This window comes from Crocuta crocuta, unplaced genomic scaffold, assembly GCF_008692635.1.
Source record: "Crocuta crocuta isolate KB4526 unplaced genomic scaffold, BGI_CrCroc_1.0 scaffold292, whole genome shotgun sequence".
In the NCBI taxonomy this organism is placed as follows: Eukaryota; Metazoa; Chordata; class Mammalia; order Carnivora; family Hyaenidae; genus Crocuta; species Crocuta crocuta.
This window is the reverse complement of record NW_027528370.1, coordinates 361,184-376,175: the sequence shown is the minus strand read 5'-3', so window position 1 is coordinate 376,175 and position 14,992 is coordinate 361,184. Positions and strand designations below refer to the sequence as shown.

Genomic DNA, 14,992 nt, shown 5'->3' with positions numbered 1-14,992 from the left:
CAAAAAAAAAAAAAAAAAAATGAAAACATGAAACATAAAGAATTCCTAAAAAAATACACAATTAAGGTCAAGTACCTCCTCACAGCATGAGAGAATGATTAGACATTTCCATACCTGAAACACGTCTGCTTTGTTTTTTAATAAACTGATCTCCATCTGCTCATGCCCTTGGAAAATTTTCAGTAGCACAACCTGCTGTGCTCAAGCCCCACATAACTTTGTATTTCTCTGTTCATAATTAACTAATTATGCTCTAATCAATAGTGTAGATCCTGACTTTACAATGTAAGTAAGATAAATGAGATAATAGTTGAGGGTCAATCTCATTTTATTTACAAAGCCCAGCATGAACATCCAATTTCATTATATCTTATGCACCTGAGCAGCAGTGAGTGTTGTCGGCAGGCTGCAGAAGTCTTAGAGTGAGCACTGGGAGAAAGAGGCCTAGAGTTTTTTTAAAGTACTGGCAAACCATGTCCATCTGAGAAATATTTTTAATCACAATCCTTAATATTATGTAAATTTACAAAGTGCTGACTCAGATTAAGTAGGAAAAATCTATTTTCAGATGCCACACAACCCTAAAGCTGAGTCTCTTAAACAAGTTTCACTTGTCGAAAACAATTTTAGAAAATAAAATTTTTTAAATGTTACATTACACTCTGCTGTAGGGAGTCCTTCTAAATTCCTTGAATAGATTTTGGTGAATAATCCACAAAATATTCTCATATTGGGAATCAAGTAAAACAGTGGTTAAGTTTTGTCAAAGAAGGAACATTGTTTAAAAAGTGATCTCATTTAAGTTACAGGATGTAAAAACAAGGAATAATAATAAATGATAATGATAAATGATCATTATTTATTCATCAGCCATCTATTTTTAATGCCATAAATGTAAAATCAGATAAATAACAAGAATACATGAATAATGATGGTATAGAAGTGATACAAAAGTATCATTTCTAAACTTAAGATGGATAAAGGTTAAGGTTAACCTTTTTTTCATGTTCAAACATAACCTTAATTTCAAATCTTTTTTTAACAAAGTAATCAATGAATTATGGACAAAGGCTATGTTCTTTGATTCACTTCTGTATCTAAAATACTGCTCTTCCCATAATAATTAAAGTTAAAAATTAAAAACATAAAAATTAAAAAACATTTAATTGAATTTATAGAAATAAAGACATTGTATGTGTTGTAGATGAAACTCCTACAAACTCGTTTATCTAGAAACAAATATTTTGAAAATTTAAGGGCCCTTTTAAATACATGAACTCCATCATCAGTCAATCAGTGACAATCACAATTACAATGATTCTTTTAAAAACTATTACATACAAATGGTTCTCAAAGTGGTATGCCTGGCCAGCAGCATCACTCAGGAACTTGTTAAAAATACAAATTTTCAGGTCTCATCCCAGACCCATTGACTCAGAAACTGTAGGGAGACGGGGGAGGGAGTAAATTTGAGGAAGAGGACAATAAGGAGGTGGAATAGCACAGCAATCTGTGTTTTAACAAATCTTTCGTAGGATTCTGATACAAAATAAAGTTTGAGAACCACCACTATATACTACTATGTCATTCATCTTGTATTTCTGAGTCATTTAATTTCCCTCCTGATATTTTAGTGTTTTTTTCACTTCCCTATCACGTGACAAATAACCATGTCGTGCCAATTTTTCATCTGTGAAATACACATCATTTAGTGCATATTTTCTTAAGGACACATTAGTATCTCCTTTGCATAGCAACTGGACCAATTATGTAAAAGAGTTAAACTGTGGAAATATGAGAGCACTGAAGAAATTATTAGGAAAATATGTTTTATTCTACTCCCTTAAAAGTTCTCTCGCTCTAAATACAGGTTTTCAGGACCAATGATCTTATGAATTATGAGATTTGTATTTGTGGTATGTGATGGAGATTTTAGGACTAGCACCGAATAAGGAATAGCATGAAGACTGCAAGATGGAGAATGATGATAATGCAGTATCATAATTAGAACCAAAGTGATTAATAGTGACACCAAAATCATAAGTCTTAATGATTTCTCAAAAAATCCAAAATAAAACAACAACTAGTAATTTCTCACCATATAACAAAGCAGGGCCAGGAACATTAACATTTTCTTTTAAGGAAATGGAAATCTGTCATTTTTCTTATAATCGGCTACAGTTCAGCAATAGTAATAATTACCAAGTTTTTCTTAAGCTTATGTATAAATAAATAATGAGTCTTTTCCTCATTCCTAAAAAAAAAAGCCAACTGGTTTTGCTACAGGCTATTAATATTTTTCCTCCAATGTTAAAAGATCTTTTGATAAGTTGATCTCAGCTTATACATAGTTTATATACATATTACTTTTATTAAACATCTTATCCATAATATGGTTCCTTACTGTAACTATAGATAACTACCATACAGCAGATAACTACCATACAGCAACTTTATACTTACACTTGCTTTTGATTATCTATAACATTGCCTACTCTATTCCTAAAGTTTAAACTATTTTCAATTGCCACTATACCTGAAAAGATGTCCAAAACCACAATTATAAATCAGGAAATTCCAAGAGACATGTTGAGAATTACATGTATATGTACATTTCAATTTCAGCAAAGAGTCTCTTCTAAATCAGTTCAAGATGGAGTGGTGGAATAGTCAACATATGTCTGTCGTTGATTAAAAACTGGATCATTAAAACTTGAAGATCAGATTTTAATTCTGTGAACCTCTGGAAAAATACAGATGTTGATGAAGATCTTTCAGCTGGCAGGTTGTATAGTCATTAAGCTTTGTAGCTCCCTCATTTCATAACCTCTTATTTAAGGTTGAGAAAAATAAAATTATACTGAACACAGAGAGTTCATATTAAATCAATAAAGACTGAATAAATTTGGGTATTACTAAAAAATACCTAGAGATCAACACAGATATATTTTACTAATGAGGTTAAAGTCTGAAATTGTAATAGTTTCATGCTAATAATATTAGTGCTTTCACACTAGGACTAATGAGCCAAAACTAGAATGGCATATGCTTTCACAAGTCTTTCACTTTTTCTGAATAATATAAATAGAAATAACCTTTAATATAAGAGTCTATAGTTGTTTCCCAATGTTAACATTTCATATATGAATATATGTATTAAGTTGGATGAAACAGAATAGCAGACTAGTGGAATGCATTGTCTTTCTTGTTTGTTACTGGTATTGTTCAACAACAGTGAGTAGTAGCACATTGCATTTAAGTCCCACAGGCTTCCATAACTCTTCAGTAAGTCCAAAAACCACATATCATCATTTGCCAAAGAAGCAAGAAGGAAAGACATCACTTAATAGGACAATTTTGACAAGACATTATCTACTATTTTTCAACAATGCACATATCAAATGTTTCTGATTAGTGCAAGGAAAAAAGAAGTAGAAGAAGAAAAAAATAGGAAAAAGATCCACACAGGCAAATTAACTGCCTTGTCAGTCCAAGCAACAAACCAATCAATTACATTCTATCCAAACCTGACAAGCAAAGGCAACTTTTTGCAGTGATAAGCTTATGGGAAGGACAAGATAGCTGTTCTCCTTTACTTTATGTACTCTATTGAGAGTGTTATCCACATTTTTAAAATCACACTTATAAAAGAGGTTTCCAGGATTGCCTCCGAGGATGAGCTGTGGCAGAGTTGGGTCTCATGAAGGGTATCTACACAGTAAAGTGATAAGAAAAGAATATTAACATTTAAAGATCATAGCAGCTCTGTACTATGTCTTATGAAACATACTAACAATACCACAGTAGATTCAAATAACAAATGATCTGGTCCAAAGAGATAGATACCCTAAATGCCATGATCTTGTATAGGTACTTACTAGTTAAAATGGAATAATTTTATCATTTGAAAATTGAGTTGCCTCCTCTTGTATTATTATTGTTATTATCAGTGTTAGTTGTCAAAATAAATCTATCTTACTAAAACAAAAAAGAAAATATAAGAATGTTGGAGGGTTTATATTTACATAAGCAAACATGTATTTGATCAATAAATATTTTGAAAAATTGCAGTCTGCTATATTTTCTTCAACTATGGCAATTTAACAATGCTTGAGAAACTATGCTGAATGCATACTGAATGCAACTGTGTTGAAAACAGACACACCTAACAACTATGGGCTGGTTTTACTCAACTATCAAGTCTTAGAGAGGAAATTTTCAAATGATTCTTATCCCCTGTGCCTTTACTGCTTTCCTTTGTTAAAGACTATATTAGAAATATTTGGTTACAGTTGTAGAGAGTGTATCCCTAACTAGCTATTTTAGTGGACTAAGCAACAAAAATGGCAGAAAATACACCTCACTGTAAAGACCAGGTAGATAATGAGTGCACTAATTTTAGCCAAAATTTCAAAACTTATTCATTGCATTTATTTCTCAAAACTCACTCCAGTGGTTCTTGTATTTACTTCATTATTAACATGTATTCATTTGCTACCTTTGTGCCTTTATTTTCAGGAGAAATTTCCAGAGAAATTTTAGTGATTAGAAGAGCATTTTTTTTACTGTGATGACCATAAAAATTTCTTTCTTTCTTTCAGATACCTATGTAGATGAGGTGAAACTGCCAAAGTAGTCACACATCATAGAGAAACTTCATTTTAATATAACTACTAGAAAGATGTGTTTAATGCTTCTAAATTCCACTGAGAAAAAGAAAGTGAAAAGTGGCACAATCACAGACACATACAGCACTACTGAGAAGAGCTAACATGCCAAGCTGAATAATTTCCAAAGAAAGCAAAAACAAAATTGTACAAGAAAAAAAAAAGAATATAATGTGAAACACAGTTTTCAGAGAAATAAATGTACTTCTTGACATATGAGAAATAAACAAAGTTGAATTCCCTTGTTGAATAACAGGGAAATAGAGAGGGAAAGCTAAATTCCCTTGTTGGATAGTCACATGTGTTAACTTTTCTCTGTGCTTCAGTCTCTCAGTGAAGAGTTTTAAGCAGATTCTGAATGTGATATTCTGAGAATTGCTTTGACTGCAAGTTAAGAACTACTAGATAAGCATAATGCAAGAGGAAGCAACCACATCATTTACCAGAGAAGTATAATTAAATCTTAATTACATGCATAAATGGTGGAGACTAGCAGACAACCCAAAAGATATATTTGTATTTAACTTTGATAGGATACCCTTAGATATCATGGTATTCTGCTTTAAACCCCAATTAAATCTAATCTGACCTTTAACTTAGAAAAAAACTAAAAAGCTATTGCTAACATTCCTCTAATCCTAAAATTTCACTTAATATTCCAAATCTCCCGTAAAGCCAGAATAAGCAGTGTTACTTGTTTTGGCTACTGTCTTCCAAGTACAAAGGACTGACTATGTGGTCTTTTACAGCAGAGATCAAGTTGCAGCTTTGTATTTATTCCATTATGTATCTAGTAAGCTTACCTATAAATTAAGGTAGAAAAAAAAGAATTAAGTATTTTCAAAGGGCTTCCCTGATGCATGCATTAATAGTGTGTACCTTGGATAGTTGGAATTGCCTGCCAAGAGCATCTCCTTCTTCTGACCCAACACAGTCAAATATGCTAAAGCAGTGTCATCTGGAGAGAAGTATACCTAATGATCAGAGCATAAGCTACAGAGTCAAGACTAATTCTACCTAATTCTACCACTTTCTAGTTGTGTCACCTTAGGCAAGTTAATTCTTCTCAGCCCTCACTCATAAAATAAGGATAAAATCTGTATCTATTTCATGAGATTGCTCTGAGGGAGTACATGTGATAAAATATGGAAAACACTAACTAGCACAATGGCCCATAAAAAGCACTCTGTAAATCTCAGCAACTAATATGAAGGGCAGCAGATTTATCAAGCAGTATAATAGTATTAACTGGAAGAGAAAAAACTGTAGTTTAATACATAATTTATATAATTGCAATATGTAATTGGAATAATTTCTATTTCATTATGCTTAGTACCTCAGTACCTCAGTTACCTAATTTCCAAAGTGGAAATGTGAATACCTCATAGGACTGTTGTAAAAAATGAACGAGAGGATACATTTAAAGAGCAAACAATAGAGACTGGGACACAGTAAGCATCTAACAAGAGCATTAAATTCCTAGTCATACAGAATTTAAAATAGCATTTTTCTAGGGTTTAGTTACAAATGTCAAAAATATTAGAGGCATGGGGCACCTGTGTATTTCAGTCGGTTAAGTATCCAACTCTATATTTAGACTTAGGTCATGATCTTATGGCTTGGGAGTTCGAGCCATGCATCAGGCTTGGGATTTCTCTCTCTCTCTCTCTACTCCTCCCCCATGCTTGCTCTCTCTCTCTCATAAAATAAACTTAAAAAAATCTTTAATCTTTAGAACATTTTTAAAAATATAAGATTCTTATACATTACCTCAATATAAAAATCTACCAACTCCAAAATATATACCCAGTGTTATTTTCAAGTTCATTATATTATTTCATATGTCCAAAACTATACAAAACGAATAAAAGTCAAAACCTTGTTATAGAAGGAACAGATGAAAACAGGTTGTTTGATTAAAAAAAGAAAGAAAAATGAGAAAATATAGATGGTTTCTAATACTAGAAATTGGATTATGCTTGTTTTATATGATTCCAGGTACTGAAATTGTTACAGAGAGGCAGGTCAGTTCACTTGAAGAGAGAGACTACAAATGGTCAGACCTGCCTCAAGAGAGGAAATGGGTTATTCATACACTTCTAGCCTGGGCACAGCTCTCTCCCTGTAGGTTAGTACTGAGTGATACTGGGAAGATGATTTAAGTGCTAGACAGATGGTGGGATTACAAACTTTGAGACCCTTTTCGGGACTGTACAGTATTTGTTTTGGAATCTCTTCAAGTTACAGAAGTTACAAAATTTGAGAATGAATAAGGTTGATGCCTTTATGTTACAGATGAGAAAATGACTTCAGAGGTAACTTAATTCAAGTCATTCATCTAGCCAATGGCAGAACTGTGGCTAGAGTCCCAGTCTTTCCAAATAATTGAATATATAATAGATAATCTTTTCTGTACAACTTAAAATATTGACACACTGCAATGGAAAAGTAAAAAATTTCAAAAACAAATTTTACTGAAAAATAGATGCGTGAACAAGAAATATTTCATTGCTATTTATACTTGAAATTACGATGTTTACTACTCTAAAATTGCTTACTCCAGGAATACCACACTTCACTATGTAATTAATATCTATCATGTTCAGGCTTTGTTTTCTTTAAATACAAATTACTTGTCTATAATGTATTTAATTAAAAAAATAAAATTTAAGAATTCAAACACTGATAACATATAACATAAAAATATTTATGAACATACAAAATTACTTAAAGGTTTAGTGTTTTAATTAATACAGATTTAAAAATCAAAGAATGTCATATTAAATACTGAACGTGCAAGGCAATTTAGCCATTCTACACATCTAACGAAATCATCAAATGAGTAAACATTTTCTTTTTAATGTATATTTTATCAGAATACACCTTAACAAGAAAAATTCAGTGGCACCTGGATTACCTTCATTATTCAAACTGGAGTACTGTGAAAATTAAACATCTCTTCTCAAATGTTGCTAGTAGAAAAGCATTCTTAAAAATAGCTAAGGGATGCGTGGGTAGCTCAGTGGGTTAAGCGTCTGACTCTTGGTATCGGCTCAGGTGATCTCATGGTCCTGGGGATGACGCAGAGCCTGCTGGGAATTCTTTCTCTCCCTCTCTCTGCCCCTTCCCCATGCTGCTCTCTCCCTCTGCCTCTTCCTCTCTCTCTCAAAATAAACAAACATTTAAAAAAAAAAAAAAAGTGGGGTGCCTGGATGGCTCCGTCGGTTTAGTACCCAACTCTTCATTTTGGCTCAGGTCATGATCTCACGGTTTGTGGCTGGAGCCCCATGTTGGGCCAATTCTGAGCATGGAACCTGCTTCAGATTCTCTCCCTTTCCTTTTGCCCTTCCTCCGCTCTCACTCTTGCGCTCTCCTACGATAAACAAACTTAAAAAAAAAGTGTCCTTCACCAGATCCAGTTTATTTTCTATTTTCATCTTTAGATTCCTTTTATAATGTATAATATGGCATCATTTTATGTTCAAAAACATTAACTTAAATAAATGATCATTGCTTTTTATAAAGCCAAGTCTAAGGCAAATGGGCAGCATTCTTGGTGGTAGGGATGGCCAAGTAACTTCTAAGAATCGTGATATAAAGCCTTCAATTTTAAATTTTACATTGTTGTGCCATAAGACATCTCTGTTACCCTGAATTTGTTCAGTAAATATTCATGACAGCCTTTGAATAATGTACTGGTAGAATAATGTGGGGGCAGGGTCAAGTGGGGAATAAGGAAGCAGGAGAATGCATGGCCTAATCTGAATATTATGGAGGATATTGGTGGGCTTTCTACAATGACTGCACCTCACAGTTAAGCCATTTTATCAGGCAGGAGAAAGACCCAGAAGTTTGGAGAACTGAGATATAATAAAGCTACAGAATGCAGTTACACAGTAGCAATAAAAATGAGTAGATCTGGGGGGCGTGGGTGGTTCAGTTGGTTACGTGTCCTACTTCAGCTCAAATCACAGTTTTACAGTTGGTGAGTTCCAGCCCCAAAGCATGGAGCCTGCTTAGGATCCTCTGTCTCCCACCACTCTCTCTTCCCCTCCCCTGCTTGCACTCTCTTGCTCTCCCTCTATAAAATAAACATTAAAAAAAAAAAAAAGTAGAGCCAAAACAGAGTGGAATTCACAGAGGTCTCACTGGAAGTAAGAACCACAGAAAGAAGGCAAGAGAAAACACTAAAGAAGCTAAGGTATACAAAATAATGCAGTAGAGAGCAGTGAAACAGATGTTGAGAAAGATCTCAAAGGAGCCACAAAAATGAACAAGGGAGGGAACGGGTATCAAGAAACATTTTGATGAAAAACTATTCCCACTTTATTCTGATATTTGTAGTTTTCAAATAATATTCATGGCCATATTGAAAAACTTTTTTGGAACAAAATCATTGTAATTCTATGAATAAAAGTAAATATAATATACTAAGATGCTATAAGATCATAGGAGTTTAAACTCTTATTTTTGAAATTCTTATGTATATTTCATAATGAACAAAGTTTAAAATATACATGTTTCCACTTACCTGTCTTTAATTTCTTTAATAGGATGATTTTATTTTTCAAACAGTTTTAGGAAAACTAGGTATACAAAAATTCACATATGTTCCTTCCTACATACATACATACATACACACACACACACACATATACACACACCTTCCTTTAATTTAAATGTTAAAGTCTTCAGTTTCACATAACAGACACTCAGGGCTAAGGAGAAATGAAAAAGAAGAATGCCAGATAGAAACAGACATGTGCACACTTCTTGGTTTTTATTCAGTGTAATGCTGTTGGACAAGTCTCTGAGTTAGACACAATGGAAATAAATAGGAAATTTGAAAATGTGAGGGGAAGGGAGACTTTCAGATGAAGAGTGAACTAGTCTTAGCTGCCTCTGGCATTCAGGGTGTTTTAAGAGTCATTAATTGTGAAGTAGTAAAATAAAGTTGGAAGAACGACAGTGACACATTAAGGATATATATCATAAACACTAGGGTGAATATTAATTCTTAAAAAGGGTCTAATTAATAAGACAACAATGGAGACTGAATGGAATTGTAAAAAAATAATGTGAAACTAAGAAGGAGAGAATAAAAAATAACAAAGAACCGATGAAATAAACAGAAAATATTAAGATGGCAGATTTAAATCCAACCACATCAATAATTATATTAACTCTAAACAATGTAACCCAGTTAAAAGGCTAAGATTGTCAAATTGGATAAAACAGTAAGTCCCAACTATATGTTGTCCTGACATCCAATCCATTTTTATTTTTTTAAAGTTTATATATTTTCAGAGAGAAAGAGAGAAAAACGAGCAAGGGAGGGGCAGAGTGAGAGGGAGAGAATCCCAAGCAGACTCTGCACTATTTGCGGAATAAATAGTGTGGAATAAATAGCCTCGAAGTGGGGCTCGAACTCACAAACCGTGAGACCATGACCTAAACTGAAATCAAAAGACACTCAACTGACGGAGCCACCCAGGTGCCCCCAAATCCAATCCATTTTAAATACAGTTGTGTGTATGGATGCCCACATGTGTATGGAATACATATCTCCATATATTTAAAAATATATAAAATAATTAATTATAAATATAAAGCTATGATAAGTATAAAGATAATAGTTAAAACTAAAAGAGAATAAAAGATACACCATGTAAACAGTAATCAAAAGCTTAGAGTACTAATATTAGACTAAGTAAGCTTCAGAATAAGAATGTTACCAGAGATTAAAAGGGAACATTACATTGATAAAGGGACCAATTCACTAACAAGAAATAATGTATATAAAGCAAATACTGGGGTGCCTGGGTGGCTCAGTCAGTTAAGTGTCCAACTTTGGCTCAGGTCATGATCTAACAGTCCGTGGTTTCGAGCCCCAGGTCGGACTCTGTGCTGACAGCTCAGAGCCTGGAGCCTGCTTCAGATTCTGTGTCTCCCTCCCTGTCTGCCCTTCCCCCCGTCATTCTCTGTCTCTGTCTCTCAAAATAAAATAAAAGACATAAAAACATTAAAGCAAATACTAATAGAACTGAAAAGTGATACATACAAAGCTATAATTATAGTCAGAGACTTTAATACTCAGTAATTAATAGTACCAGTAGATAGAAAATAAATACATATAAAAACACCTCAACAGGGGTGTCTGGGTGGCTCAGTCGGTTAAGTGCCTGACTCTGGCTCAGGTCATGATCTTGCCATTCATGAGTCTAAGCCTCACGTCAGGCTCTCTGCTGTCAGCTTAAGCCTGGAGCCTGCTTCGGATTCTGTGTCTCCTTCTCTGCCCCTCCCCCACTTGCACTCTGTCTCTCTCTCTTTCTCAAAAATAAATAAAAACATTAAAAAAATTTTTTAAGAACCTGAACAATATATTCACCTACATTTATAGGACATCCCATTCAACAAGTGATGCATATATATTCTTTACAAGTGTACACAGAATAAGATAGACCATATTCTGGGCCATAAAATAAACCTCAATGAATGTGAAAGAATTAAAATCATAAAAAAATATGTTTTTTATAATAGTATTTTGGCTAGGAGAACTGCGCTTCCTTCCTTAAGGCTCTAAAAGTCAATGAGCAGCTTCAGCTAGGAAAGAATGGGGCTCTTGGTCTTAAGAGGTCCCTACGTAAACACAGCCCCAGTATAAAGACTTCAAAAAGGCCAACTCATTTGGATTTGGATCAATAAATATGTGAACATATGCAAAAAAGGCAAGGGATATTTAAACTCTGAGGAACCATGCCTATGTTGTTCACCTCTGAGTTTCTGGAACTAAGTCCAGCATCTGGTACACGGCCAAAGAATAATTATTTGCTAAATGAATACTTTTCTAAAATTTTCCCAGAGTTGGAACTGAGTGTAATAGAAGCGTAAATCTAAGGGCTAGAGAGAGAACTGGCCTAGGTAGCTTACCTGTGAAGCTTTGTAAAACCACAGATGCCCACACTACACCCCAAAGATTTAGAACCTACTGATTTGATATCTCCAAGAGGCTTTTTTTTTCCTTTTTGCTTGTTTGTTTTTGGTAATTTTTCCCAAAGGTGATTTGCATCCCTAGCAAGCATAGAACCACAAACTTAGGGCTTGAGCTAAGCCCTAACGCTTGAGGGCTTCTGGTATAAAGCAGCAGTTCTCAAAGTATGCCCAAACTATCAAGATCAGCATTAATTGAGAACTTGTTATAAATCCACATTCTGAGGTATGTCCCCAGAACATCTAAAACAAAAATTCTGTGGCTTAATAATCCTGCCAAGTGGTTTGAATGTATCCTAAGAATTAAGTACCTCTGCTTAAATAAAGTAAATTGAGCTGGTACGAAGGAAACACATAGGAAGAGGTATGGAAAGAAAGCTAAAAATAATAATAAAGAAGGTAGGAGAGGAATTACAAATATTTCACTTTACTTAAGGTGGACTAGGTAACATTCAACTAAGCAAAGATAGGTTTTACTTACAAACAATAATTTGGTCACTAACATAATCTTTAAAAAAACCCCAGAGAGTAATATACTACTACATCTTGAGGATATCTCCTACTTGCGAGTTAAACTTCTCTGGACTCAGTCTGCATGTGGCCTGGCTCAACCATGGACACCTACGTCCAATTCTTTCAGTTCCTCCATTCTTTCCCCACTTCCTCCTTGCCTTTTTTTTTTTTTTCAGTTCCTCCATTGTTATAGAACATGATTTCCCACTAGCCCTTCAGTACCTATTCAGAGACACAGTCATTTGCTAAAAAGTAAAGGTAGTAAAGTTAGGACTGGGTACTTGAGTTGTATAGAACAAATCTGAAACAGTTATCAAATCTATTTCCAAAGTCTGATTCTTTTCTATATTTATAATCCCAACACTTTAAATGCATTCTGGAAATTTCTAATTCAACACTCCTAAAAATAAACCTCATAATCCCTGATGATATCATTCATCTATGGTATTTGTCTCCAAAAAATAAATATGGCCACTCCTTTTTCTGTTGCTAGTATCACCATTCTTTTCAATTAGTTATTTTAAAATCAGTTTGGTTTTGGAGCACCTGGGTGGCTCAGTCGGTTAAGCATCCTATTCAGGAACTATGGTTGCCTATGTATGAACTAAATCACACTTGGGATCCTTGGCTTCATGTATTATCTTCATAGTAAAAAATCACATAACACCCAGAATGCATAAAGAATTTTACACTAAGTCACATTATGTGGCCACAGTTTTAGTAGTATAGTGGACAAGGTAATACTCAACCATCCTAATTTGTTCTCCTCTTTACCCATAATACTTTCCTCAAACTTGCCTAAGTATTTTAGGAATACATACATTAAGTACCTCATTGAAAAAATAATAACTGTTCCCAGGGTTCTAAACTTCATCTTTTAAAGAAACTATGGAGTATTCAAATAATTCAAGGAAAACCACGAAAAATTAAACAACTGATACAGTACCTATGAAAGGAAAGCTGAAGAAATTGGGTAATTCACTTCTTTTTTATTTTCTAAATTTCTTCCTCTCTCTTTCACTAAAGAACTAAAGTAAAGGTACAATAAAAAAAAAAAAATCCTATGGTTAAAAAGCAGCATTAACTCTTGCCTAGGACAGAATTAAATAATTAACTAACTTGGAAATATAATAATCACCAACTTGGTAAAATTCAAGAGGTATTGTTTTGGAAACAGATAATAAATTCTAGAATGGATAGGTTAATTTTCAGAAAATAATACATTCAAGGAAATAAATGACATAAGAACCTCTAAAAAATATGCACAGAGGCGCCTGGGTGGCTCAGTCAGTTAAGCATCCGACTTCAGCTCAGGTCATGATCTCACGGTTCATGGGTTCGAGCCCCGCATCAGGCTCTGTGCTGGTAGCCAGCTCAGAGCCTGGAGCCTGTTTCGGATTCTGTGTCTCACTGTCTCTCTGACCCTCTCCTGCTCATGCTGTGTCTCTCTCCCTCTCAGAAATAAATTAAAAAACGTTAAAAAAAAAAATATGCACAGCTCTGAAGAGAAAAATCTAAATTTAACAGTAAATAAATCTTTTGAAAGTTCTGGTAAGTCATTTTACTTGTGTTTTAGTTTCTAATTCTAGTTCTACTAATAAAGTCAGTGTAAATCAAAATTGTAGTTGATAAAAATAATTCAAGATGAAGACAATTTACTGTGAAATGTAATTCTTTAGGGCAGTGCAGATCCAGCAATGATGTACAAAGGGAGCAATGTTATGTTATATACATGTATATATATTATACATATATAATTATGTACATATAATTAATGTACATATAATTACATATACATATAATAAAGAGTTATTTTAATTATTTATCAACACAAAATAAAGATCCTTAATGAGAATGAAAAATATGCCCACAGATGATGTGACTAATATCAATAAATCACACACTGTTACCAAAAATTGTTTTCAGGGATTTAAGAGAGCCAAATGTCAGAACAAGAAGATCTAGGAAATTTATTAAGGTGAACAATTTTATAAATAGGATATACTACTAATACTACTACTAAAATGGGTGCAGAATTAAAGATGTGACTGTGATGGTTAAATCTCAAGAAATGTATCAAGGATTGGTTCCCAGTTAAACTGAAGTGATCAGACTAAATGAATGTCACACAAAGTTGCTATCATCATAGAAGGGAAAAGTGGAAACCCAATGATACACGGTGACATGACACTGCAAAAGGTTTAGTATTTCAAGTATTTAAACAATGAAGAAATTTATACAGTAATCTAGAAGGAGCTGTGTTCTCCAAAATGGCAACTAAAATAATAAACAGTTGAAACACTAGATAAAAGTGTTAAATAGTACACACAATTCATTAAAACATGAAACTGTTGACAGGGTAGGTAAAGATATAACTGTGAGCTATAGCAGACTTTTTAAAAAGAGTAGAATTATTTTAAGAACTTAAAATAACATAGAACCTATAGAAACAGTATGATAATAAACACTGAAGTCAAGAGGTTTGGGTTCTAAGCCTAACCCACACTAATCACGTGGTCTTTTACAAACCATCCATTCAAACAGTTACTCAAAGATTATAGTATGCCAAGTTTTATCCTTGCTCATAAGATAGAAATATAAATAAAGCTTTTCCATTAAGTTCACAGTCTGATGAGGGGGTCAACTGAAAAAAAGTATAAGACTCTAAGAGATTCAATACAGGGTGACAGGTATTTTCACAGAGGCCTACATAAGCTACTAATGTAGAAAGAGACAATCTTTGAGAAGGAAGAGAGTAAAAGACTAACAGAGAATTATAGCAAGTGTTAAAAGGTAAGTTGGAACTTATCAGGCAGAGAATA

At 33.7% G+C, this 14,992-nt stretch overlaps 1 protein-coding gene across 5 annotated transcripts in view; it reads right to left on the bottom strand.

Moving 5' to 3' along the window:
- PHF14 (PHD finger protein 14) overlaps positions 1 to 14,992 on the bottom strand; it is a 210,921-nt gene that overhangs the window by 79,746 nt on the left and 116,183 nt on the right. Inside the window, exon 17 of one of the 5 annotated variants that reach the window (XM_077754231.1) lies at positions 2,568 to 3,711. The exons of the other annotated variants lie outside the window; for them this stretch is intronic. Coding sequence (XP_077610357.1) covers positions 3,699 to 3,711 — 13 coding nt within the window. The 3' untranslated portion in view covers positions 2,568 to 3,698. Of the gene's footprint in view, positions 1 to 2,567; positions 3,712 to 14,992 lie in introns of those variants that run through there. 5 annotated transcript variants of the gene reach the window in all.